This window comes from Panthera onca, chromosome A2 (genome assembly GCF_046562875.1).
Source record: "Panthera onca isolate mPanOnc1 chromosome A2, mPanOnc1 haplotype 2, whole genome shotgun sequence".
Taxonomy (NCBI): domain Eukaryota; kingdom Metazoa; phylum Chordata; class Mammalia; order Carnivora; family Felidae; genus Panthera; species Panthera onca.
The window spans coordinates 86388714-86409858 of NC_138340.1; the positions used below are offsets into that span (position 1 = coordinate 86388714).

At 35.7% G+C, this 21145-nt stretch overlaps 1 protein-coding gene across 9 annotated transcripts in view; it reads right to left on the reverse strand.

The window, feature by feature from the left end:
- CACNA2D1 (calcium voltage-gated channel auxiliary subunit alpha2delta 1) overlaps positions 1-21145 on the reverse strand; it is a 499516-nt gene that overhangs the window by 217395 nt on the left and 260976 nt on the right. For 8 of the 9 annotated variants that reach the window (XM_060632338.3, XM_060632340.3, XM_060632343.3 and 5 more), the window contains exon 4: positions 18490-18549. The exons of the other annotated variant lie outside the window; for it this stretch is intronic. In XM_060632338.3, coding sequence (XP_060488321.1) covers positions 18490-18549 — 60 coding nt within the window. The remainder of the gene's footprint in view (positions 1-18489; positions 18550-21145) is intronic. 9 annotated transcript variants of the gene reach the window in all.

Sequence of the window (21145 nt, forward strand, 5' to 3'; positions counted from 1 at the left end):
GGGAGCCAAGATACTGGATGGAGAAAAGACAGTGTCTTCAATAAATGCTGCTGCGATAATTGGATAGTCACATGTAAATGAATGAAACTGGACCTTTATCTGATACCACTTACAAAAAGTAACTTGAAATAGACTAAAAACTTAACGTAAGACCCAAAATCATGAAACTCCTTGAAGAATACATAGGAACAAACTTCCTTGGCATGGGTCAACTGGTACTACAGTGAACTAAAAATTTCTTGCATGATGAAAGAAAACAAAACCAAAACAAACAAAATGACCAACAAAGTGAAAAGACAACCTAAGGAATGAGAACAAAAATATTTGCAAATCATCTATCTGATAAGGGGTTAATATCCAAAATATATAAAGAATTCATAGAAGTCAATAGCAAAACAACAATGAAACACACACACACACACACACACACACACACACACACACACAGAACCAAATTTAAAAATGGGCAAAGGATCTGATCTCCAAATATGATATATGAAAGGTCAACAGGAAAATGAAAAGATACTCAACATCACTAATCATTAGGAAAATCCAAATTAAAACCACAGCAAGGTATCACCTCATGTCTGTTGGAATAGCCATCACTAAAAAGACCAAACAAACAAACACTGATATGGTTATGGAGAAAAGGGAACCTTTGTGCACCACTGGTAGGATTAAAAGTTGGTACAGCCAGTGTGGAGAACATTATGAAGGATCCTCAAAAAATTAAAAATAGAGCTATTGCACAATCCAGCAATTACACTTCTGGAAATATATCCAAAGGAAATGAAAACACTAATTCAAAAAGGAATCTGTACCCCCATGTTCACAGCAGCATTATGTATAGTACCCAACGCATGGATACATCAGTGTTTGTCCATGGATACATGGATAAAGAAGCTGTGGCAAACATGTTCAATGGAATATTATTCGGCCATAAAAATGAGGAAATTCTAACATTTGTGACAACATGGATAGACCCTGAAGACATAATGCCAAGTGAAGTAAGTCAGAGAAAGACAAATACTGTATGATCTCACTTATATGTGGAAACTTCTAAAAACAGAAACAAAAACTAATGGAAAAGGAGATCAGACTTGCCGTGTTACTAGAGACAGGGGGTGAGGGAAAGGGGAATTGGAGGAAGATGGTCAAAAGCTACCTACTTCCAGTTATAAGACAAATAAGCAGAAGGAACGTAATGTACAACATGAGGACGATAGCGAACACAGCTGTAAGGTACAGAAGAAAACTGCTGGGAGTAAACCCTAACGCTTGTCATCACTCGGAAATTTTTTTCCTTTATTATTATATCTTTCTTTTACTGTAATTACATGAGAAGACAGATGTCAGCTGAACCTACTATAGCAATCATTTCACAATATATGTAAATTACCATGCTGTATGTGTTAAACTTATACAATGATGCATGTCAATTATTTGTCAATGAAAATGGGATAACAAAAATTTCAAAGAAAACCCTATAAAAGCTAGAGAAACATCTGGGGAGCCTAAGGATTAACATCTATGCTATTAAAATAACAGAGACATTGATATTTTCTGTCAGATGGTTTCATTTCCCTTTTAGCCAAAGAAATAGGCTATAGTCATCTTGAATATATCATTTGGTCATTTTTACTCAGCATAAGGATTATGAAAAAAGAATTTAGTAGTTGAACCATCAAACACACATTTTAGATTTATTATAACTTGGATTCTATAATTTGTTCTCTCTCGAGTGTAACTAATACTCTTTATTTATAAAACCAGAAACGCTCAGAACATGAAAACATAAAATACTTAAGATTTTCAAATAAAAGTCTGAAATTTTAAAATTGATTAGATTTTACCGTTTGTGAGCTGTAAGACAATGGGATTCCAACATTGATGCAAATACAAACAGCACAGAAATGCTTTCAGGACATTTTAATGGTTTAAAATAGCTATGCTAAAATATACATGTGTGGGTTTCTACTCAAAGCAAGAATATAATTTATCAAAATCAGTATTTTGATTCTGTACTGTGCTTGTGTTTTTTAACATTTCACAGTTTTTTTTTTTTTTTTTTTTTTTTTTTTTTGGAAATCTTTAAAAATATGTTTCAAAGGGGAAACAGCACATTTGTAAGCAAAATCAATCTCAATGAATGTAATGATTATATATATGTTTTTGCTGACAGTGGGTTGTTGTATACTTTGCAGATTCTACCTGGAAGCAAGCAGGAAGAACATGAGAAGGGTGGGGGGGGGGGGGAGACTAAATTTGATTGCTAATAAAATTTCAGTTATACTCGTTTAGGCAACAATGAATGTCATCAATTTCTTAATAATGTGACATCATTTATACTTTTTATTTAAAAAAAAAAGTTTTTTGAGAGAGATAGAGAAATAGAGAGAATGTGAGCACATATGCATTAGTGGGGAAGGGGCAGAAAGAGAGGGAGAGAGAACATCCCAAGCAGGCTCTTCAATGACAGTGCAGAGCCCAATGCAGGGCTTGATCCCATGAACCAAGAGATCAGGACCTGAGCCAAAATCCAGGGTCAGACACAACAGACTAAGCCACCCAGGTGCCCCTATATTTCCTTTATTGAAGCTTGATTCCACTTCACAAAGACCTGTGTGAAGGCTTCCATGCATTATTTCAATTAAGTATCAAAATATTATTCCCATTTTGTTGATGAAGAAACTGCAGTTTAAGGATTAAATAAATAGCCAAAAATCACACTATATGAAATAATGAAACTCTTTTTGGCATCTTGGTTGGCAATCCTATTTATCAGAGTATGTCCCTTTTAACTGTAATAATTTTTGACTTAATGGTCCAGAAATAATTTTAGACTTAATATTAAAGTAGATAACCAAATATTCTGTTGAATGAATTGGAGTCCGAAGCACACCCTGAATCAATACTTTTCATGTGCAAATGGTACCCCCTTTAGAGGGCTGTTTAAATATCAAGTGATTTATTTTCTGCTTTACAGAAAGCACTGGTTTACATTTTATTTTATTTCCTTCACCATGTTCTAATAATTTGTTTAAAAGTAGACCTTATAATAATATCAAGCTGATATCTAGGCAATAATCAGATATATTTTTGCAGGAACACTTGTGTTGGACATTCCCTATTTTGGCTTTGAAAATGCAATTAATTTTAATACTACCTAATGTTTTCTATTTTTTACCTAATAAATGCTAGCTGTAGAATGTGAAAGGAAATAAATCCTCGTAGGAAAGAGAAATGGCAATCATCATATCACCATAAGAAAAGCCATGACTTATTTGTTTTTAATCATAAGTCTCATAGACGTCCTGAAGCTTAAAAACAGTTTGGAAATATGCAAAGTATAGAACCTATTTTGGAAGGCCAATGAGACTATTCACCTTAGTGGAAGCCCTAAACTACCTTGGGATTCTCTCTTTTTAATTTTCCCACATCATCTTCCATCAAATCAAGATTCAGGAATCCATGCACAGCCATTTCTTTGGAAAGGTGAGGGAAGAAAGGAAAACTAATGAAAGATAGCGAAACTAAAACAAAATGAAGAATTAAAACCATGGTTCCTCACAGTCTCAGAGAAATTATAGACCTATTCTTTAAAATAAGGGGCAGAGAGGGAGAGTGTCAGGAAAATAATGAAAGAAAATAAAAGATAAAAGAGTTTTTAAAGATGAGATTATTTATAAACTGGCAAAGGAGCTGCAGAACAGACAGAAAAGGGGGAGATGCAAAACAGATTATTTAGAGAAGACAGCTACATGAAAACAAGGAAGGCACAGATGCATATGAAAAGACCATCATTCCAGACAGGCTTCAGGAAATCATGCCAAATGGAAGAAAAAAAAAAAAAAAGGATGCTTTAAAAAGATTATATCAAATACCAATTATAGAAAACAGAAAAGGTGGTCCCATTTATATTAAGTGATATTCCTGATGAAAAGAGCATTAAAAAAAAAAAACTATACAAAAATATTCAAAAAGATGTTGAAAGTTCACATTTCTGAAACAAAATTAAAACCGGAATACAAAGACACCAAACAACGAACAGTAAGATGTATCATTCCTAGTTCAACCTCAATATTGAAGAACGTATTAGGGAAACAGCAAAAAAAAGCGAGTCAATTCAGGATGGGTCCAGGCCCTAGAATCAGACTGGCTTGAGACTTCTTTAGAGCCACTTGTATCAATGACAGAACAATGAAAATTGTTTCAAATTTTGAGGGGGGTGGGGGGAGCATATATAGCCAAAGTTGCTTTCAAATCCAAAATGAAATCTCAGGAATTTTCAATCGTGCAAGAACTCGGGGATTAGAGCATCCTATGGCTTTTCTTTGTTGAACTACTTGATCAAAAAAATCCATTGAATCAAACTATGAATTAAAAACACAAATGAATAAGGTCTGTATAGAGGAGCTATGGTAGAAGTTCCGATGACACCATTTAAGCCACCAAAATATAGAATGAGGATTAAATAGTGTGGGAATTATGGTTTTAGAGCATAAGTCTTAGATAAAAATAATAATCTTATAAGTTTGGGGATGTATGAAGAAAGTGAGAGAAATATTAACATGTTGATATATTCATGGTAGAATGCACTCTCCTATCACAAATTCGTACATTCTGTTCAAATCAGAGAACTGTGATTTTTTTTTTTCCGGGTTATGTCATGAAAAAATATGTGAAAAAAAAGAGATAAACAGATAAATTGAACATCATCATGCCCACTAAATGTAAACAAAGAATATATCTAGTATTTAAGAGAGATTTTAATTTTTCTTTTGTAGTGACCTATATATCACTTGGATTTTTAAAGTCATGATACTGAAATATTCTTGTAAAAGCAATTAAGGTATTACTCTTTCAGAAGGAGAGTGACTGAGCAAGCCTGATTATTGTCACTATTGCTGTTTAGGTAATAACTAAACCCAACTAGATTGTTTTGAGCATCCAATTTCTTATTATAATTTTCTTTCTGATATTCAAATCTATTTACCGCTCAATCCCTTGTTTCTAAGCTTTAGAACTGCATTCAGACTGACTGTTTTTATTGTGATAATTAGTAAGTCCTCCAGAAAGTGGGTGCCAAGCTTTCTTCAGTCTTAATACACATGATAGATAGGTTACACCCCATCAGTTACACTGCTCTCTGGAGATGGATTCTGTGTCTTAGCTTCACCCCCATACGAAGTCACTGAGAACTCTCTGGGGAGGACATTAGGGAAGACTTTGAAAAACAACTTCCAGGTGGTTCTTAAAAGATCCCCAGGAGAATTTCCCCCACAGTGGTGAAGCACTATCACAAAGTAAAGCAATTCTTGCAATGCAGCAATTTTATAGTTTTTGGAATCTAATAATTTAATTAACATGTAATATATCCCGTAACACACAATACTACAATTCCATGATAACTAATTTCCTATAACATTCAGCAATTACAAGCTCTATTACTTAGATCACAGTATGTCTTCTGATGAAGCAGAAAAAGGCATTTGTAACTGTTATTTTAAACCTGAATTCATATAAAACTTCACATTTTTTTGTGCCATTAATCATAACGTAATTTAACAGTAACATTTTGGACTTTTTTTTTTTTAAACTTGTTTTCACTTGTGCTGCCTTGATTTTAATACTGCTGCTACCATATAGGCATACCTTTCATGGGCAGTTTGAGAAAAGCAACACATTGCTTTCTAAATTCAGGTTTGTGTCACCTACACTACTGTGTTCTCCTATTTGGTTGTCTTATTGGTTTAAAGATTTTAAACTCCTTCATCTTACTTGATTCGCAAAACATTTGTGCCAGAAGGATATACAAAGCTGGGTCTTCCACTTGCTTATAAAACTGTTGATTAAAGCCTCATGATTATTCTCTTCTGTTTAATTGACAATATAAAATCTTACTTAACTATGTATATAAACCAAATTTGTGGATGCTACAGGGCAGTAGGTAGACTCTTTGATTCATAATTTGATTAACAATTTCAAGATTATCTGTCTACAGGCTGGGGTGGGAGATTGGACACAGACGGTGGTAATGGAGATGAAGAGAAATAAATAGTTGCATGATGTATTTGAAATTGACAGAATTTACACACGGATTATATAAGGGGTTATGGCAGAGAAAGAAATTAAGGATTACTCTTTCATTTTGACTAAATTAACTTGGGAGAAGTTGACATTATTTGAGATGGGAAAATCAACAGATGAGCAGAATACTAGGGGAGAAAGTAACGGAAACAACAGTTCATCTGAGCATGTTCGTGACAAGCAGGCAAGATAACTATTAATGGAAACAAGTGGTCAGTTAGATAAATGAGCCTAGAGCTCAGAAAAGAGACCTGTGTGGAATTATATTTAAATACAATGAAATGGATGGGGTGTCCTGGGACAAAGCATGGGCAGTAAAGACAAGAGGGCTATGACAGCCCTAAATTTAGACAAGATTAGAGCCACTGTAAAGAAACAAGTACTAAAAAGGAAACTGATAAGGAACGGATAGTGAGAAAACAGGAAAATCGGCTAAGTGGGGTTTCCTAAAAACCAATAAAGTGTTTGAAGAAAGGGGAACTTGGAGGTGGTCCATTAAAATGATATCAACAGACCAATTATAAAGATCCACAGAATATGCCCATTAGATTCGATGACATGGAGGTAAATGCAAACTACAAAACAGTTGCGACACAGATGCAGTGTGCACTCAGACTGGACTGGGCTGGCCAGCGGGCAAAGGTGAAAATGGAGAGAGTGTGCGGATGTACATTTCCTTTGAATTTAGCAGTATAAGATAGCAAAGAAGTATGGTGAAGCTCAAAGAGGCAAGATAGATAGACTGATTTAATGACAGAAGATACCAAAACAAGTTTGTATACTGATGAGAAAGTAAAAGGAAAAAAGAAAGTCTTGATTAATTAGAGAGAGGATAGCATGAGGAATAAATCTGTTGACAGGCTGCTTTGGAAAGTTAGAAGATAACAAAAGGCATAAGCTTCCAAGAAACTGGCCATTTTGCACGGATGGGGCAAGTTGGTCATTCCCCTAAAGTCCCATAGCATTTTTCTTATATGTATTCAAATCCAGGGCTAAAGTCTAGCTACATAATTGTTGAAACTTGTAGATGAATATTTTCTAGGTTTCTTTCCATTTTTTTTTAACCTGTCAGCTTTAAATCAGGGATATCTCAAAACTTTCTTCTATCTACTTACAGACTCTTTTTTTTTTTTTTTTTTAAACTAAGCTTATGGGTGCAATAAATACACACTCTCAACATTAGCCAAAACCCTGTTTCAGCAGCTTTCTTATATTCTGGACACATAATATCCCTCCCGCTAAACCAGTTCACTAAACCCGAAGTCCTCATGGTCAGCTATCCCAGGCAGCCCCCCAAATCCAAATGTATCCTATTAGTGACAGAACTCCATGACCTACATAAATTGCCTGTTCCTCAAATTTAGGTTCTTTATTTTAAAGTTCCAAGTTTCACCACGGTGGTAACCCTTTAGAAAGAATGCTCTCTAGGCCGATTCTTCAATTCCTGAAGCATTCTCTTTGCCATAGTAACGTGAGCAAAGTAATTAACATAACTCTAACCCCACTAAATTGAAATTATTCCAGCATCTGATGTTATTCTTAAGATAAAAATTATCTCTGGGAAGGGAGTTATTGCCCCAGGGCCCCAGTCCACAAGGATCTGCAGTAAATAAATACATGTATTAGTGTCTATATCCCCTAACGTTCCCTTCAAATACATTTTTTTTTAAATATAGAAAGGTGCACCAGAGCTGTTTTAGGTAGCAAGCACACCAGAACTTCATACACAGATAAAGACAAACATCAAAAATAATTAAAGACTTAATTTGATACCCTCATGCCCTCTACTCACTTCCAAATGTAGTCATTCTATGCGAATGCAGTCTTACTCCATAAATGAAATGTAAGTTAAGTAGAATTTAAGTCAGTTCAGTCAGTATTCATCTGCTGCGTCTTGTGGACAATGCACATTTTCCTTCTCAAGTTGTAACTAGCTGCACTTAACCACTAAAAAGGAATAGGCCAACTCTTTGGAAGAAATGCATCTAGAAGGAGGTAGTGCCTGCTCTATTAAAATGATCATTTTTGAAGACCTTCCAAAGTGCTACGCATATTTACATAAACTATCTCATTTAATTTCAAACACGTTTTTGGAGATATGAATGTATACAGCAGTGGAGTCCTCCACGCTGAACTTGAACTATGACAATATAGATAGAGAGTTGAAAAAAGGTTTAGGAATCTGTTTTCACACATTCATTTGCTGGAGGTCAACAGGTTGTTTCCTAAAGGAAAAATACATGGAAGAGAGTTCAAAGGGACACTGAGGAAGAGGAGGATATGATAAGAAAACAGTCTCCTCAAAGACTCCTAAAGAAAGGTGTTTATGCCCCCATTGAGAGAAGTATTAAATAAACCATGAATGAACTCTTTACTTCAGGAACTTTATGATACAGGGACTATGAGAACCAGCTTCAGAGCCCTGGTGATTAAAAACCTGTAGGGATGCTATTTTTGTTGTTGGCTTGTATGAGTTCCATATGTGTTTTCTTTTTTTGTTTTGTTTTGTTTTGTTAACGTTTATTTATTTTGAGACAGAGAGAGACAGAGCATGAACGGGGGAGGGGCAGAGAGAGAGGGAGACACAGAACCGGAAGCAGACTCCAGGCTCTGAGCCATCAGCCCAGAGCCCGACGCGGGGCTCAAACTCACGGAACATGAGATCGTGACCTGAGCCGAAGTCGGACGCTTAACCGACTGAGCCACCCAGGCGCCCCTCCATATGTGTTTTCAAGATTAACCCCTTACCAGATACATGGTTTGCAAAAATTTTCTCTGCAGGTTACCTTTCACTGTACTGATTGTTCCCTTTGTTATTCAGCTTTTTTTCCTTTTGTGAAGTCCCACTTTGTTTTTGTTGCCTGGGCTTTTGGTGTCTTATCCATGAAATCACTGCCAAAAACAATGTCATGAAGCTTTTAGTCTAGGAGTCTTACAGTGTCAGATCTTATGTTTGAGTCTGTAGCTATTAGACAACAATATTGTCGAAGACGGAGAAACGAATCCTTGCACACTCTTGGTGGGAATGCAAAATGGTGCAGCCACTAAACAAAACACTATCAAGATTACTCAAAAAAATAAACAAATAAAATTAGAACTACATATGATACACAAGCAGTCCCACTTGTGAGTATATATCCAATAGAATTAAAATCAGGATCTCAGAGATACTAACAGTCCCATGATAGCTAAGATGTGGAAATAATCCAAAAGTCCATCAAGAGATGAACACATCTACAAGAGCAGGTAGTGAAAATAGCACACATAATATAATTTAGCCCTTAAAACGTAGGAAATTCTGCTACACGGAAACATGGATGAACCTTGAGAACATTATGCCGAGTGAAATAAGCCGGGCACACAAAGACAAGTACTGTATGATTCCACTCACATGAGGTATCTAAAATAGGCAAATTAATAAAATCGAAGACTGAAATGGTGGTTACCACGGGTTGAAGGGAGGGAGAATTGGCAAGTTATTAATCAACAGGCATATAGTTTCAGTCAAGCAAGGTATATAAGAGCTAAAGATCTGCCAGACAACATCATACCTAGTCAGCAACACTGTATTGTACACATAAACTTTGTGAAGAGGGTAGATATCATGTTCTATTCTTATTGCAATAAACTTTAAGAATTTGATATTTGATTTAATGGAGTTTTGCATTAGCTTCTACTTTTTTCAAATGGCGCATTCAAATATTATTTACCTAGGTTTTAGAAACCCCTCTACGCCCCCAATCATGTGAACAACTCATCTTCAACAAGCATGAAAGAATATCCAATGGAAAAAAGTCTCTTCAACAAATGGTGTTAGAAAACTGGACGGCAACGTGCAGAATTAAACCGGACCACTTTCTTACACCTAACACAAAAATAAACTCAAAATGGATGACACACCTAAATGTGAGACAGGAAACCATCAAAATCCTAGAGGAGAACACAGGCACCAATGTCTTTGACCTCAGTCGAAGCAACTTCTTACTAGACATGTTGCTGAAGGCAAGGGAAACGAAAGCAAACATGAACTATTGGGACTTCATCAAGATAAAAAGCTTCTGCACAGCAAAGGAAAAAATCAACAACACTAAAAGGCAGTCTACGGAATGAAAGAAGGTATTTACAAATGACACATCGGATAAAGGGTTAGTATCTAAAATCTATAAAGAACTGGGCGCCTGTATGGCTCAGTCAGTTAAGCGTCTGACTTGTGCTCAGGTCACGATCTCACAGTTAGTGGGTTCGAGCCCCCACATCAGGGTTCTGTGCTGACAGCTCAGTGCCTGGAGTCCGCTTTGGATTCAGTGTCTCTCTCTCTCTCTCTCTGCCTCTTTCCCACTTGTACTCTGTCTCTCCCTCTATCTCAAAAATAAATAATAAACATTAAAAAAATTATATAAAAAAATAAAGAACTAATCAAACTCAACACCCAAAAACAAATAATCCAGCGAATAAATGGCCAGAAGACGTGAATAGACACTTTTTCCAAAGAAGACATCCAGATGGCTAACAGACACATGAAAAGATGCTCAAAATCACTCATCATCAGGGAAATACAAATCAAAACAGTAATGAGACACCACTTCACACCTGTCAGAATAGCTAAAATGAAGAATACAAGAAACAACAGATGCCGGCGATGATGCAGAGAAAGAGGAACACTTTTGCACTGCTGGTAAGAATGCAAACTGGTGCAGCCACTCTGGAAAACGGTGTGGAGGTTCGTCAAAAAATTAAAAATAGAACTACCATATGATCCAGCAATTATACTGTTAGGTATTTACCCAAAGGATACAAAAATACAGGTTCAAAGAGGTCCATGCACCCTAATGTTTATAGCAGCATTATCAACAACAAACTGTGGAAAGAGCCCAAGTGTCCACCGACTGATGAATGGATAAAGAAGATATGGTATATATATATATGTATATACATATATATATATACACACACACATATATATATACACACACACACACAATGGAATATTACTCAGCCATCAAACAGAATGAAATCTTGCCATTTGCAACAACATGGATGGAGCTAGAATGTATTATGCTAAGCGAAATAAGTTATTCAGACAAAGACAAATACATGATTTTATTCATATGTGGAATTTCAGAAACAAAACAGACGAACATATGGGAAGGGGGGGTGGAAAGAAAAGAGATACAAACCACAAGAGATTCCTAATGATAGATAACAAACTGGGGGTTGAAGGAGGTTAGGTGATTGGGGTGATGGGCTAGATGGATGATGGGTATAAAGGAGGGCACCTGTGATGAGCACTGGGTGTTATATGTAAGTGATGAATCACTGAAGTCTACTTTTGAAACCAATATTGCACTGTATATTAACTAACTAAAATATTTTTAAAAACCTCTATGGTTGGGAATAGAACCATTCACTCTGTGTCTACATAGGACACACTCTGACAGCCTGGGATGCACCAGGTGACAGCAAGCTGAGCAGAACTGTATTCTTCCACGGGGGCAATGATGGCAAGCAGAAAACAGCAGCAATGGGAGTTAGGAGACGCTCTCTGGCCTACGTGAATAGCCATCCAGGGACTTTTGTCAACCTACTTGGTGAACACATGGACAGGTCATGAGGTTTCTAGAAAACATTTTCCTTGGTAGAGAGATAGGGTTCATAGGAGCATAGAGAGACTATTATTGAGCAACTAACAGAAATAATTATGCTGGTAGAGACTACAGAAGCAAGCATTTTTACATAAACTGATATTCAAAAGGCTGTTATTTTCAGAAAATTGTATTGCCAGTTAGTGGCAAAGACAAAATTCGAAACAGATTTGCATAATTTCAAGCCCAGTGTTCTATAACCATGCCACGGCTCTGGACAAATATACTCAGACATAAAAACTGCTGTTCAAATAAATTTTTCACTATATCTCCAGTACAACTGACCATAACGTTTATAGTAAAAATAGATATCTCAAAACCACAACTAGGTAACTTTTAATTTAAAAAATTACATATAGGCTACTGTGGGTTATGCATTGTATACCAGACTACAATTTTCTTAGCAACGCATCAGCCATAGTTCTTATCTCCAGAAAGTTTGCATTTCAGTGGTGAAAGAGAGTAGAAAAAGGAAAATTACACAATGAGTACATATTTGAATAGGAACATATACTGGGTATAAGGGGCCTACAGAAAACAGACAACAAATCCAAGATTAGGGGATCAAAACCGAGAGGAAATTGGAAAGAGCAGATGCCTAGGCAGACATCATCAAAAAGTCTGAAGATGGGGGCTCCTGGGTGGCTCCCTCAGTAAAGTGTCCAGCTCTTGATTTTGGCTCAGGTCGTGATCTCACAGTTTGGTCCATGAGTTCAAGCCCTGAGCAAGACTCTGAGCTGAAAGCATGGAGCATGCTTAGGATCCTCTGTCTTTCTTTCTCTGCCCCTTCCTCATGCGCTTGCTCTCTCTCTCAAAATAAATAAATAAAACATTTTTTAAATGTTGGAATGGAGGGCTTCTAAAATGTCAGAAATTATTCTATTTGTATCTTCGGCATCAACCTTCTTTCCTTTGTACTGTTAGCAAAACTATCTTCACAGGGAGGCAGCACAGCAGTTTTTAAAAAGTCTGAAGATGAAGCAAAGAACATCGCCTTACAGAAACGTCAAGTTTCACTCTTGTTTCGGTTTTAGAATTTCAGGATGACAACAGCTGCTGCGGAGATGGTGCAATAGAAAATTTAGGAAAAGTAAGATGGTAGCAGACCATGAAGGGCCTGGTCTGCCATTTATGCTAAACGGAGAGTCACTGAAACTTTTTAAATAAGGGGGAAAAAAATGGACAGAAGGTTACAGGCCAAACCTTTGCAGACTATGCGTTATGTGTAAGTTGCAGTGATCTGTAAGGCTTATACATTTTTCTTCATCTTTTTATTTCTTTTATATAAGTAAAAGAAATACATTTTATAAAAATTAATACAGTAAACCCCACCTTAATGTAATTAACTGGTGTCCAAAATTTTTAATAAAATGCAACCAAGCTTATAGAGAGGTTAACGAAATAGCTAAGTTTAAGACAGCTCTCTTTTGACAGCTACAAGTGGGCACCAGTAATCAACTCTAGCTTAAAGGGCAACGAGGATGATTCTGGGTGCTGTGGATGGCTAGAATCTTTAGAACACGGGCACCATTCCAGGAATCTCCCAATAATTTAGCAATGTTTCCATCAGTTCAAGGTTAGGATACTAAGGCAGCAGACTGGTCTTGAAAATACAGAGATCCACAATCCATCTCCTCATTTCCTAAGTCAGTGATAGCTGTCCTTTGCAACTTCTCCCTCCCTTCCAGAGAGGGGGACAGAAATGAAAGAGAAACATTTACACAGTCCTATTTAGACCTAAGTTTACAATGTCCCAAACATATTATCATGATGTCTTACTTTAGAGGGTTCAATTGTATTGTCATGTACTGTCATATGAGCCTTGCTTTAACAGAAATAATTAGAAAGTTAGGAAAATTATTAGTAACTATTTAAAATTATTAAATATGAAACCAATGTTATTATATAGGTAATTGATATATAAATATTTAGCTTCTATTTTTCAGTGTAAAAACAATAGCTAAGGAGTATCACCCAGAATAACTAACAATTTAAAGCCCATGGTTATTATTTCAACTTTGCTTACTATAATGCTCTAACTATGGACATTCATATGTATGCAGACACAAAAAGAGTAAGTACCATAAATATACCTCTTTGCTATAAATTGGTTGCCTGGAATTTGGGGAGAAATCAGTTTTGTATTGTGGCTCCTTTTGATCTATCTTCATAAGGAGAAGAGATTGACAACACTCTTAAAAGAAAACAGTAGTAAAAAATTGAAAGACATGTAGCAAAAACATACTAAAATAGGCAACCTCTTGCTCCCAAAAGGGCAATTCAAGCAAAGGTAGAAACTAAAAAAAAGACTAAATCCAGTCAGAGTCTAAAATCGTTTTGGTAATCTACTAAACTCCTTCATTAATTTATTAATATAGAATGCCCTCCCCCAATTTTTATCCCTAAAAAGTCAGTTCTTTCATATCTAGAACCTATACCACTGTATAACTTAGAACAGTGTTTATCTTTATACGAGGTAACCAAAATAAATATAGTATGTTTTCACAGTTCACAAACTGATAATTGTTTGTGCCTCAGTCAACAGAACTGATGATTTCCATGAAATGAGTAAGATAGATGAAATAATTAAATACATAAGGCCAGTGCCTATTAATTTAACTCCTATAAACACAAAACTTTAAAAGCAACATTTCAAATTACAATTTGAGCAAAGTGACTTTTTTAAAAATACATAAAAATAACTCTAAATTAGGAGAACCAAGTTAGCGTGATTGACACTCAATAACGTTCAACTTCACTAGAAAAAAAATTTCACCTTCTAATTTAGCTTCTCTGTAAAGCTGAAGCTAAAAAAAGGCTCCTCAAATGTTTTATTTACTGGCCAATTTCGAGCCGTCTGTACTCAGTCTGCGCAGTAACACGCTGATGCTAATAAGCCATACATAAAGATCCTACTTATTAAAATACAAATTAGGCACCCCTTATGTTTATACATGTGTAAGTACAATTAATATTGCAGGCTTAGTTGGAAACAAAATTGCTTAAGTTAACCAACCATTGCAATGTAATCAAATGAGATTTCAAATGCAATTGGAAAAGATCTGTTTGGTAGAAATAACAGCAATTATTTCATGCAGAACAATTCCTTGTCTAAGCTCTCTTTTTGCTTCTCCCACCTGCCCTTAATAATCTGTCCATCATAAGTGACATGAAATATCACCTTTAACACCCGTAAGTTGCATGGAGACCCGAAAGGCAGCTGGTAGATACAGCTTATTTACAAATATTGGTTTGAACTTGTAAATGCATGACCGCATAAATCTTCATCCATTTAGAGTGTATGCCCTTTGTTACCGCAATTGTACATTCAATTGGGAACTGAGTGGCGCCAAGGGAGAGTGTGAATTACACGAGCCTTTCCTTGTTGCCAGCATTTCAGTGCTTTGCCTTTTGTTCTTGTTGTTCCTGAGATTTCTCTACATTAAAGAGTAGGAAGTGTTAATCAACATTTTGCCTAAGTAATATTAATGAAATTTGCCTACTAATACTTGAGGGAAGAATCAGAATATTGTATCTTTTTGAAATGTTAATGTACTTTTATGAAATCATTTCTGCCTTCTAAATCATCCCAGTGTTAAATTATTAAAGGGTGGCATTAAAGAACTATCGCACCGATGCAAATAGTTTTCTATCTTAAGAGATGAAAGGATTATAAAATTTAAAAAGAGGACATTTTGGAATACAGTAGCATTTAGCTCCAAACTAAACATTTTTAAATGTTTGGTTAAAGTACTTATAAAATTTGCAATTATTTTGTGTGCTCTCCTAAAATAAGGGGAAATTTAATGTTGATGATTAAATCTGATTTGTCTGTGGCTTGGAATGATTTGTCTAACCGTGGTACATATAGGAATTGAAGTATCATCTGATTTTCCAGAAAAAAAAAAAAGAAAAAGAAAAAAAGTGTGTCTCATTTTTGCAATATTTGAATCTGAAGATTAGGCCATCTGAATTCACATTCTATTTTTCAAACATAAAATAACTTACGGCATTTCAAAGGGCTCTTGAAATAGGAAGGACTACTGTAAAGACCGGGTATGGCTGGCCTGGTAAGATATGGAAAATATCCATTCTCAGGGTACAAACTATGACCAACACATATTCTGTGAACATTGTTGACGGTCCTTCAAGAAGGGTACTCAGGAAATTAGTTGACAGAGCTCTAGGACTTACCTGTTTTCCTTTTAACAATCTCTTTTTCTGTCAATCAATATGTTCATAGGGCCTAAATAAATTGTGAGGTAATCTAGGGGGAAATTAAGAACAGAATTTGTTCAAGAATTCTCTTACACGGTGGTCACTATTTGCCAAGAACTCCTAACACTCACTGAGAAAACCACTTATTTTCTATTTAACTGTGTACAATTTAGTAATGGCTTCTGTGTCATTGTGGGACCGATTCGTCCTCTTGCATGACTTGCGCTAGCAGTGCCACTGTTTGGGGACAGGCACTGAGAAAGGAGACGACAGCGATGACATTTCAAGGTAAATTTTTTCACATTTTAACATCTGACAGATAAGAACACATCTTCACATTGCTTACGCATCATAATTTAATTGGCTTCTTTTTTTCCTTTCCTTAGCGATATATAAATGATTGGGTGCCTTACAAGGGATGATGGCTAGGATTCAGAAAAATATGATAACGGTTAACACACATCGAGAGTTTCTTGGTTCCTCTACAATGGCTCCCATTACTTCTGCAAGGAGAATTACAGCATTGCCCAAATGTTGATTTAGTGTTAATGATTTTATGATATCAAGGAGTTTGCAATATATCTGGGCAAGAATCTCTTACAACCCGAAAGCGAGAACATAATAGTTAAATAAAACAACACCAATGATAATAAAGGCATTACTACATCCCTGCTTGCCAGTTTATTCTTTACCACATCATTTCTCCCTCGGAAGCTAAAAAAGACATATAACTAATAGATGACTGAGAAAGATTACCAAATTCCTTTCATGCAAAGAAAAGTTTACGAACAGCAAGGGAATATATTACAAAAGCTGATCCGTGTGAACTTAATGTTTTTTTGAGTTCTCAGAATTAAAACTAACTCAGAATTTAAACCAAGACAACACCAGTTGTACCATACCAACTCTAAGCAGAATACATGGTCTTGCTCTATACCTGTTATGCCTTTGCATTTCTTTTCCTATACCACCGCTGAGTTGGGAGGAAAAGAACAATTTCCATTTAATATTAACTAACCAAACAGATGTCTTTGGGGGCAAATTAGTGTGGCTGCTTTTTGTCTATCTGAGAAACAACAACAAAAAATTCAACCTTGTTGTCCTTTCATCTAAAAGAAACTAACAACGTTGTAAAGCCCTTCATTGGATAAGCTTAAAATCTGCCCTCAATACTCAAACTTATGTTTCTAACTTAATCACCATTTTTTTCCTTTATATATTATGGATGATGAATTGATCTTTGTTAACTTAGCTATGACAAATGATTATGGACTAAGCCTGTATCTACATGACACAAACCTCAATTTTGTGTTCTCTGAAGCACAACTTTCTTCCCTTCAAATTTGAGACTTTTATTTACAACATTCAAAACCAATTTAATCATACAATAAAGCTGTCACCCATACCCTATTTTAAACATGCCCAAAATTAGTTACATGGAATTTTTCTATGATCAGAAACTATAGAGATTTTCACTACAAATGAAATAATTCAAATATGTAAGATAAATATTTTAACTATTAAGGGCAAACTTTTTCACTGTACCCCTGGCTATAACAAGATAGATAGATCAATAGATAAGATGAGGTAAGTTGAAATACTGAATCCATTCATAGATGTATTAATAGATATACGGATAGATACACAGATACAGAGATAGAAAAAAAGACGATGAAAGGATGGATGAACACATGAAGAGAAGGAAATACAGATGAAAGGTAAATAAGCAGACAAAACTGATTACAAGGAAAATTTCTGCTATCTGTATAATTAGCAAAAGTTCATCAAAAACATATATAGAAAAGCTAATATCAACTGGAACTTCTGAAAGTAGACCACAGTAAAAGAAAGATTGCATCTAGCCAAAGTGGAACCAATTAAATTTTAGAAAGTTTAATTCATTCATTCTCACTTCAATCACACTGCCCACCACCAAGGTGACTGTAATATGCATATCATTCTCACACACTCAAAGTTGTTAAAATGCATCTTGTTTGCCAACTAGTATATTCATATCTATAAATATGATTCAGACATTATAATGTAATTCTCTTTTAATATCATTAATTTTATAAATAACTTTGATTATAGGAGAACATTTCCAAAGACTTGTTTTAATATGGAACATAAGCAAGAACATCATGACTAACTTAATGGCCCTGATTACCCAAAAGCAATTTTTTTTTAATTTTTTTTTAACATTTATTTATTTTTGAGACAGAGAGAAAGCATGAACAGGGGAGGGTCAGAGAAAGAGGGAGACACAGAATCTGAAACAGGCTCCAGGCTCTGAGCTGTCAGCACAGAGCCCGACGCGGGGCTTGAACCCACGGACCGCAAGATCATGACCTGAGCCAAAGTCGGACGCTTAACTGACTGAGCCACCCAGGCGTCCCAAAAGCAAATTTTTTAAAGAAACAAAATGTGGCTGTGTTTTGGTCTCATATCATCTTAAGATTCTATCACTCAAAAATCTTGATGTAATCATAACAATCAAACACAAAAAGTTACTACTTAAGTGGTTAAAAAGGATCCTTACCGCAAAATCCTCTCTCCACTGGTGGGCTGCTTGAACCTTCTCTGCTTCCAAAGCCAAGCGCTGAAAAGGAAACATTGTATCTTAGAATTTGAATGATCACATGAATACACACTTGTGAATACACACAGTGCTGAGGTTTTCAAATCAATTATAAGGACGCAAAAAGCAAGAGAAACTCCTTATTTCCAATGCATAACTCCTCAATCAGTAATCTAATCAACTAAAGTTGCTATGTGTGTATTAACTCTTAAGTAATATAAATAACCTACTATTCTTTTTTTTTATTTTTTTTTATTTTTTAATATATGAAATTTACTGTCAAATTGGTTTCCATACAACACCCAGTGCTCATCCCAAAAGGTGCCCTCCTCAATACCCATCACCCACCCTGCCCTCCCTCCCACCCCCCATCAACCCTCAGTTTGTTCTCAGTTTTTAACAGTCTCTTATGCTTTGGCTCTCTCCCACTCTAACCTCTTTTTTTTTTTTTTTTTTCCTTCCCCTCCCCCATGGAATAACCTACTATTCTTGAATACCGTTGCTTATTAGCTCTGCAGCAGCAGAGGATACGGGCACCCTGAGTGCTTTCTTTCAATGACTAACATTTCAGTTTTAGAAAAATCTTCAAAGAGTAGAGTATATTCATCTTGGTAGCACCCTCTCTTTAGTAAATACCTTGATAGCATGTATTTCTCTATAAATAGAAAGGAAATGACATTGAGAGATCAATAAATATGTACCAACTACTATAACTAGGCACCTTCTTAATAGCATATTAAGGTTTTTCTGTTTTTGTTTTTGTTTTTACAAAAAGCCATAAAAATATAATAGTTTCCTTCTGAGGAAATACATTCTTCTTCTTTCAGAGATAACCTGTGAGTACCAAACTATCAGAATCTGCACATCTGAAAATGGCCTGATTTCACATTCGCTCTTGTATGTTAGCATAGTTAGAGAATTCTAGTCTGACTTTTACTTTAGCACTTTTAAAATGTTACTCTGTTAAAAGTTCAGCTGGAGATAACAAGTCTGTTGTCAGTCTGCTAATGACATTTTATAGATAAATTCTATTTTTTTCTTTCTCTAATAGTTTTCAGATTTTTCTCTTTGTATTTCTCAGTGTTACTATTATGCTTTCCATGTGATAAGATTTTACAAGAGACAGTGACATTTAGCGATGAAGAACACAGATCTGAAAGCTGACTGCCGAGGCTTAAACACCAACCTTGCTGCATTCTAGCTGGGCAAACCTGGGAAACGTTATATCTCTTCTGGTTTCTCAGGTGAATAATGCCAAAGCTGGCCTCATGGGCTGTTGAAAGGATTAAATGAGTTACTACATGTAAAGTGCTTCGAAAGGTGCCTGCCAGGCAGTAAGCAATGTAAATGTTAGCTATCTAACTTTGAGGGTTAATTATGATTTCATTTTTATGCTGTCTCTTTGAAAAGATAACTTAACGTTGAGTTCACCTGTGGCCTGCCTCCAACAGCTAGAAGACAGTGGCAGAAATAGGAAGAGATTACCAGTAAATACAATAAATATAAATATTAAACTCATTTTTTTTAACGTTTATTTATTTTTGGGACAGAGAGAGAGCATGAACGGGGGAGGGGCAGAGAGAGAAAGGGAGACACAGAATCGGAAGCAGGCTCCAGGCTCCGAGCCATCAGCCCAGAGCCTGACGCGGGGCTCGAACTCACGGACCGTGAGATCGTGACCTGAGCTGAAGTCGGACGCTTAACCGACTGAGCCACCCAGGCGCCCCTGAACTCATTTTTAAGGACAGGAATAATCAGGTTTTAGAAAAGTATAAGTCTCGTAGTGGATTAGTGGTTCAAGATCAGTGGTTTCTGATCTTTCATTATGAACTATGCTTCAATGAGTACTCTTCCAAAGAAAGTCCAGACTACACTATATAACGGAAACATACATTTATGCCAGTTTTTATATTACTACTGACTTCAATTCTCAGTTATTCAAAACCATAATCTGTTCACTTTCTGAACTTTTAAGGAGGGATTACTGAGGGCTATAAAATACTGCCGGATGGGAGATCTTATAAACTAAGAATTCCTAAATCGAATTTAAAAGAAAACTCTCCAGTGTGCTTAAAAGGCCAATGGTTTCAGTCTATCAGCCACTAGGAAAACATGGATTAGAAGAAGAGCTAGTAAATGTTAGAAATTAGACGAGGAAGAGTAACCGAAGGTTTTCTATCCGTAACAAAAAGAAAAAGCTCAACAAAGCAAAAATCAAGGAAAAAGTGTATACATTTCAGTAATATTGCACTGCAATACTGCTGAAAAGTCAAATTCAGTGTGAAAATGTAGCAAAAAGTGGATAAAATGGCAAAGTAAATAGAGATGGGAGCAACTTCTTTGTAGGGAAACTTTAGGATGGGAAGATAAAAGACAAAATGAGAAAATAAACAAGAAGCATATTCTTGACAGAATTCAGAATACAAGTCTTCCTTTATTTTTAACAGGCAATACAAGAACAACTAAATGTTCCTATGTATAGGACAAATGATAAACTTAAGCATTTTGTTTTTAAATTTTTTTAATGTTTATTTATTTTTGAAAGACAGAGACAGAGAACAAACACGAGTGGGGAAGGGGCAGAGAGAGAGGGAGACACAGAATCTAAAGCAGGATC